Below are 7,718 nucleotides of genomic sequence, written 5' to 3' on the forward strand. Positions count from 1 at the left end.
ATCTCTGAGCTCACTTCCTCTTCCTCCCAGCATTCTGTTCTGTTTACTCCTCCCACCTATGTTTTAACCTATCAGGGCCAAGCAGTTTCTTTATTGCTTAACCAATGAAATCAACAGATTGATATATGACACTCCCACATCACCAACTTACTCTAATTTTTAGTATTGGGGGACAACTTCACCTGATGAGATCTGTTCTTTTTAGTCTCTGTGGTGACAGCATCAATTATGTGTCTCTGTCACCGGTATTGTTGGGAAGCAGAGATTGCTGGAACTCACTTACTTGAACTAATTTATATTGTTATTTAGGCAGCCTTAAATGACATTTATGTTGTGAGGTCACAGATCCCCATTTTGCAGTGGTCACTGATAGTTAGGTATAGGTATATTGATGGTTAGGTATAGGTTGGGTATAGGTATGGGTATGTTGATGGTTAGTTATAGGTCTTATCTGGACCAAAGCCTTTTTTACCTCACACTTCCAGGTGATAGTCCATTCATAATGCAAAACAAATCACCATATAATAATACAGGGTTTCTTAGGCAGGATTTTTAATTTTAACCACATCTATCACAGTGAAAAGCAGAAACATGTAATTTCTTTCCTCCCTCCCTCCCTCCTCCTTCCCTCCCTCCCTCCCTTCCAGCCTGGTTCTATGCCTGCAGTCTGGGCTGCCCTATACTCACAGAGATTCTCATCTGCCTCTGCTTACCAGACTTTGAGATTAAAGATTTGCCACACCATGCCCAGTTAGCACAGTTTCTTATGTATGTGAGTCACAGTCAGAGTGAGCAAGGCTGTGACAGAATACCTCAAAGAAGCACTCCCGTGAAGACAGGCGTGCTTCAGTCCACATTTCGAGAGGAACACAATCTGTCAGCAGCTTACTTATTGCATCTGAGCAGACCAGGAAGCAGAGAGAAGACTACAAGCAGTCTGTGGTGCTGTAACCCTCCAGGTCAACCCCCAAGTATCTCATTTCTTCCACCTAACTCCCCCTTGCTGCAGAGTCTCTAGTTCTCCAGAATAGTACTGCACTGGAGAGTAAATGTTCAAACACATGAACTGGTGGGGCATGTTGTCCTCAGGTCATGGCATGCTTATTTCTTCTTAGACCTTTCAGTACAGAAAGGTTCACAGGTACCAAGGTGGACAGGTTCAGAGTTGTGACTTCTCACGTCCTCATTTCAGACCCCAAGTGTTGTCCACAACTGGCCGCTCTTTGTGTGTTTTCATGCATGTGGCAGTTCCTTAGGCACTATATGCTTCCATTAGTCCCAAACTCATTGTTTAGGCTAGGTTGGCTGACCAGCAAGCTCCAAAGGATCAAGCCACCTTTCTTTCCCAACAATGAGCAAGCACAGGACAGCTGCCTTTCTTCTCCAGCATTGAGAGTACAAGCACTGGACAGCACCACCACTGGAGGTTTCTCTCCTGCCTGCCAGTTCGAGGCTTAATATTAATTATAAAAGTTTGACCAATGGCTTAGGCTTTTACTAGCTAGCTCTTACATTTAAATCAACCCATTTTCATTAATCTGTATTGCCACGTGCCCCATGGCTTACTGGTAATGCTCTGGCATCTTACTCCTCCAGCAGCTCCTGGAATTGCCCAGACTGCGCCTTCCCGCCTATTCAGTTTGGCTTTCCTGTCTGTCTGTATTCTTCCCTGCCATAGGCCAAAGCAGCTTTATTCATCAAGCAATAAAGGCAACATATATTCGCAGCATACAGAAGAGCATTCCGCATCACACCACACTTGGTTCTTTTATTGAACTTTGAATTGGACTCAAATCCTCATCCTTGCATGGTGCGTCCTTGACTGAGTCTTCTCCCCAGCCCCTGATCTAATTGTGTTTCTGCACTGCAGACTCACTATAAGTGAATCTAATTGTATTCTTTTATCTCTAAAACACTTTAGTTTGTACTTCTAAGAGCTAAGGACTCTTGTGGTTAAGGTAATCACAGACTGACAGCAATTCTGTATATCATCTGTTAAGATTATTTAGGAGTAAAAAAGTATGAACGTTTTTTCTTCCTTTGCTTTAAAAAATCCTCTTCCAGATCAAGGTTCCTTCATTCTCTGAGACTCTGTCCGCTCTGAATGTGGTTCAGGTGGCTGGTGGATCTAAGAGTTTGTTTGCAGGTATGATTATTTTAGTATTGGTAAATTATATTGGACACAACATTAAATAAACAATGTGGCCTTTATGTTGTGCGAGCTGAGACTTCTGACTGCTCCTTGCAGTGACTGTGGAAGGGAAGGTGTACTCCTGTGGAGAAGCCACAAACGGCCGGCTGGGGCTGGGTATGTCCAGCGGGACGGTCCCTATTCCTCGGCAGATCACAGCCCTCAGCAGCTACGTGGTCAAGAAGGTAGCGGTCCACTCAGGTACGAGCCTGGCACCAGTGCACAAGGGCCCTGATGTGCCTCTTGCTTTGCAAGTGTTTCAAGCCCTTCAGGAACTCTCTGAAGTATCCTTGTGTTCTTTTTCAAATTTTAGTTAACTAGTCTGAAGAAAGAGGTGGATGATGTGACTCAGTCTAAGATTAGTTATTAGTACTTAATAAAGCTTTTTGGAAGCCATCATTGTTGGCATTTCAGGTGCGTGTTGTACCTCTCAGAGGATTTGTGCTCAATCCTGGAGCGCTTGTGTCTGTCAGGCCCTGCACTTTTTAGCTATGAAACTGTAAAGTTCTGTCGCTTAAATAGGATATCTTACTGTGAAAACTCAGTGGCTCCCATGAGATACCCCAGAGCACCAATGAATTCTCAGTTTGAGAAAAGTGGTTTTCAAGCAAGTTCACTGCTGTCCCTCAGCTTCCACTTTGGCATTACTGTAATGTTCTGAACACAGTGCCAGGTCCCAAGAGATGGAGCCTCTGGATACTAAGCTCAATTCACTTGTACTGGTTAGGATTCCAGAGGACCTATGTGCAAAACAAGAACTTACTCTTCTCCCCTGTTAAGCTCCTGGTAGGGTCTGAGCCCGTCTGTAAGGCATCTATCTGCTGTGAAAAGCACTGGCCCTTCTGGCCTGTTGCTGTGGTAAGGTGGCTGTAGTACTCTAGCCTGTGCAGCCCTTCTCTAGAGCTGGACTTGTTGCTCCTGATAGTATATGGAGTTGTCTGTTGCTGAGTCCCTGCTGCCGGGAGCCCTGTCTGTTCTGCCTTGGAGCTTAGTGGTTTGTAGATCCGTCCCTGATTATACAGCCAGAGCTCACGCCTGTAATATGAGGCAGAGCGCTGGGCTGGGAGAGTGTCAGGGAACAGCACAGCTGACGTGCTTTCAGAAGAGCGGATACAGTGTCTTAGCTGCCGCATGGGGCTTGTTCAGATAGTCCGCTGCCGGGACACGTGGTGGAGCTCTTGTCAAGGTGTTTGACAGTCTGCTTGATGATGTTGTCCTGTCTTTACTCCTTATCTTAGTTTGGACTTTTTATATATTTAAAGTAATAAACTTTACATGAACAGTCATTATTATTTTGCTTCTTTTCAGGTTAAATATTTTTAACAATTTTTAGTTTACTAAAAGTTCATTTATTTTACATATATGTCACCCAGAAAGCTTTCTATGATAACTGTGGTGATGGTTCTGTTATTCATTTAGCTAACACATACACATCGAGCACATGCCACTGTATGCCAGGCAGAGTAGATAACACAGTGAACTCGTTATACATTACGTGTTGACAACCTTCCTCTGTGTGAATGTTGCAGGTGGCCGGCATGCTACAGCCTTAACAGTGGATGGGAAAGTGTTCTCATGGGGCGAAGGTGATGATGGGAAACTTGGACACTTCAGCAGAATGTAAGACTCTTCCTCAATCTTGCTCATTCCTAAGAAACTCTTAGCTAGTAATAATAGGGTATTTTCACAGTTGTTTACAGAAAATTATTGATAGAAGTTATTTATTGATATAAATATTAATATTAAAAAATGTGGATGGATACACTGTAGTTTGATCCACTCTCTTTTTAAGGTTTGACAGTTAGGGTGAGGTATATTTTTTGTTGATCAAAGATGGGCTGTCTCTGAAAAGAAGCTTGGTAAGGAGTGTACTTTACTCTTGCCCTAGGAACTGTGACAAGCCGAGGCTGATCGAGGCCCTGAAAACCAAGCGCATCAGGGACATAGCCTGCGGCAGTTCTCACAGCGCAGCCCTGACGTCCAGCGGGGAGCTGTACACCTGGGGCCTGGGCGAGTATGGCCGCTTGGGACACGGTGATAATACCACACAGCTGAAGCCCAAAATGGTGATTATGCACATTTTCATTGCTTATAAAAAGCTTTTTTACTTTGTTTTTTCAAGTGAAGATAAGCCTCAAGTCTGGGTTTTTAAAGACACGAACAATATGCTGACTTTCAGTCTGTGGAAAAATTCCCATTGCTTTCCCTGTTCCCGTGCTTCATTCTGTTTTTACGTTTGTAATCGAGTAGGTGAAAGTCCTTCTTGGTCACAGAGTAATCCAGGTTGCGTGTGGAAGCCGAGATGCACAGACACTGGCTCTCACTGATGAAGGTAGGAGCTGGTTGTGATGCTGAGTGTCCTCTGGGTAGGGATGTAAATTCTAAGAATTTACCTGAGGTGTTTGCTTTTTAAACCTAGGTTTGGTGTTTTCCTGGGGTGATGGTGATTTTGGAAAGTTGGGCCGAGGGGGAAGTGAAGGCTGTAACATCCCCCAGAACATCGAGAGACTAAACGGCCAAGGCGTGTGCCAGATTGAGTGCGGAGCTCAGTTTTCCTTGGCACTCACCAAGTCAGGAGTGGTGTGGACGTGGTATGTAAGCTTCCTCAGACTGTTTGGAGAGCCCTGGCGTTGCCCTGTGCCCAGCCTCGGCTGCTTGTAAAACTGTTACTTTCTTACTCATTTGGCATCTTTTTGTGAAAAAAAAAATCTATGTTGAATTGAGATTACTGATAAAATTATGAAAAAGAAAGATCTTACAGTTCATTTTGTAAAGAAATCTATAGACAGTTTCACCCAGTTTGTGTGAGGTTTATATAGCTTTAAAAAAAAATGTGAGTTACATTATACTGGAAGCTACATGAAGTAAGGACAACGAAGCAGACTTCTAACTTCCTTATGTCATGTCAGGCAATTAGCAACTTGAAAAGACATCCCAGATAGCGCTTGGGACAGGGGTTGGCAGTGTAACTGAGTTCTTATGTGACACATGACACCACGAGAGGTCTTCCCCGCCAAGTAGTCTGCGCTAATTTGGATTGTGGTATATATTCTGTGTGATGTTATCACTCCACTCTAGAGGGTGTGTGGTCGTGAAAGTTTTCCTATAGCATTGCCAGACTGTAACCATGTAGTGATCCCGGAACTGCTGCTCTGTCCCCAGGGGGAAAGGGGACTACTTCAGACTGGGCCACGGCTCGGATGTGCACGTGCGGAAGCCACAAGTGGTGGAGGGACTGAGAGGGAAGAAGATCGTGCATGTGGCGGTCGGAGCCCTGCACTGCCTGGCGGTCACAGACTCGGGACAGGTGAGGCTCAGTGGCCTGTGGTAAGGGCCCTCTAGGAGTGCTTGTCTTGTCCAGACTGGAGTACTTGCTAAAACCCAGCCTTCGGAAGTCTGGGGCCGGAGAAAAGCTAGTTGCAGGCCAGCCTAGGTTGCGTAGTGAGTTCTTGTTGGCCAGCCTGGGTCACATTTTCAGCATGCCACACCAAGAAAATAAAAATAACAAATATCCCTTAGACTCCTGAAATGCTTGGGTGAGTTTAATATTAGGTTAGTGCAAAAGTAATCACGGTTTTTGTGTTGAAATTTGCCATTTGATACTGAAATATATTCCTAAATAAGTTTATTATGTTTATTATACATGATTCTTACTTTTTTTTTACAACTATTTTATCTGTGGGTGTTTATGTCTGTCTGTCTGTGTGCACACATGTATAATCAGAGGACAACTTTCTAGAGTTGTTCTCTTACCATGTGAGTGTCAGAGACTGAGCTCAGGTTGTCAGACTTGTCCACAGGACTTAATGCTGAGCCATCTCAACGATCCCTATCATACATCATTTTACCTCTCTCTCTCTCTCCATACACCTATACATATATGTATATATGTGTGTGTGTGTGTGTATAGATATATGATGACTTACACTTGTCATTTATTTTATACTATTGAAATGGTACTAGACAAAACCAAGTTTTAGTGATTTTCTTACTCGTGTTCAGAGTGACTCAAAGCAATGGTGGCAGTTCACAAAACCAGCATTGTGTCTGGCCCAGGAACTATTAACAGATAGACAATGCAGTGGTGGCTTAAGATGTTTGACAAACGAGACGAGAACCTCAATAGGGGAAGCACAGTGGTTGAGCCTCAGGAGTTGACAGGAACCACATTGTGGAGGCTGATCATGGAGCTTCACGGGTGTTGCCAGCTAACTCAGCTTGGATGTTCAACAGTCGTTCAGTATTTGGAGCAAACTGGAAAGTGAAGAACTTCCCAGAAGTGGGTGCTTCGTGAGTTGCACAGAAAGAAAGAACTATTGTTTCATTCTGTCATCTTCATCTATGAGTAATGGAATCATTTCTTGATTAGATTGTGATGTGCGATAAAAGGTGGATTGTGTAGGACAGCCATCAGTGACTTGCTTGGTAGTTAGAGAAGAAACTCCAGAGTACTTTCCTAAACAAAACATGCACAAAACAGAGAAAGACCATGGTAGTTGTTGGTGTGTTGCGAGTGTGATCCATTATTGCTTTCTGAATCTTGCCCAAACCATTGCACCTGAGAAGTATGTTCAGCAAACCAGTAGGATGAATTGTCTGTTCAGCCAGTGATTCAAAGGTTTAACTAGCTGGGCTGTGATCTTTTGCCTCATCCACCAGACCTCTCACTGCCCACCTGCCACAGCTTCAAACGTCTTGCAGGGAAAACACTTCTACAACCAACAGGTGCAGAAAAAACTACAACAAACAGGGTGCAGCTAATGCTTTCTAAGAACCTGCTGAATCTTGCAGCTTAGATTTTTATAATACATGAACAAATAAACTTATTTTTCATTGGCAAAAATGTGTCTTTTGGCTGTAATGGTTTCCATTCTGATTAATAAATACTTGTTTTGAACTTATTTAAGTAATTTAAAATTCATGCTCCAAAACTGTAATCTGTTTTGCACCAACTTAATATTGGAGAGCTGTTAAGGTGGAGCAGAGTTCATCTTGTTTACTGGTGTATTGCTTAACTGTCAGCACAGGTTTGGGGGGGGGTCTTGGCAAACCATCCTTTACATTTTGAAGTCCATGCTAGAATATAAAAATTATTGAAAATACTCCCACCCCTAAGCTATTAGCAGCTTTTACTTTAGGGGGGGAAAACCTGATGCTTGATAGAAGCTATACTTACATAAGAGAGGCTGTACTTATATGATAGAGGCTACACCTACATAATAGAGACTGTACTTACATGATAGAGGCTACACCTACATAATAGAGACTGTACTTACATGATAGAGGCTATACCTATGTAAGAGAAGCTGTATTTACATGATAGAGGCTACATCTACTTTACTTTGGAAATATAGGATTTGGTAGATATTACTGATTTTGTTGTTTTAAGAAGAGTATGCCATGACTAGCTCATGGAGCCATATTTGGTTTATGAAATCAAAATTAACATTGTTTAGTTCGAAGTGAATTATGCTTTATAACTGTAAAACCTAACACCAAATTACTTGAAAAATGAGCATGAGCCGGG

General features: G+C 43.1%; 1 protein-coding gene across 2 annotated transcripts in view; it reads left to right on the forward strand.

Annotated features, from left to right (window-relative positions):
• The window catches only part of LOC101996525 (E3 ubiquitin-protein ligase HERC2), a 160,101-nt gene that overhangs the window by 103,294 nt on the left and 49,089 nt on the right, over positions 1–7,718 (forward strand). For both annotated transcript variants that reach the window (XM_005357814.3, XM_026784298.1), the window contains exons 58-64: positions 2,065–2,146; positions 2,249–2,392; positions 3,721–3,811; positions 4,080–4,257; positions 4,442–4,523; positions 4,611–4,782; positions 5,354–5,498. In XM_005357814.3, coding sequence (XP_005357871.1) covers positions 2,065–2,146; positions 2,249–2,392; positions 3,721–3,811; positions 4,080–4,257; positions 4,442–4,523; positions 4,611–4,782; positions 5,354–5,498 — 894 coding nt within the window. The remainder of the gene's footprint in view (positions 1–2,064; positions 2,147–2,248; positions 2,393–3,720; positions 3,812–4,079; positions 4,258–4,441; positions 4,524–4,610; positions 4,783–5,353; positions 5,499–7,718) is intronic.

This window comes from Microtus ochrogaster, chromosome 22 (assembly GCF_000317375.1).
Source record: "Microtus ochrogaster isolate Prairie Vole_2 chromosome 22, MicOch1.0, whole genome shotgun sequence".
NCBI classification, from domain to species: Eukaryota; Metazoa; Chordata; class Mammalia; order Rodentia; family Cricetidae; genus Microtus; species Microtus ochrogaster.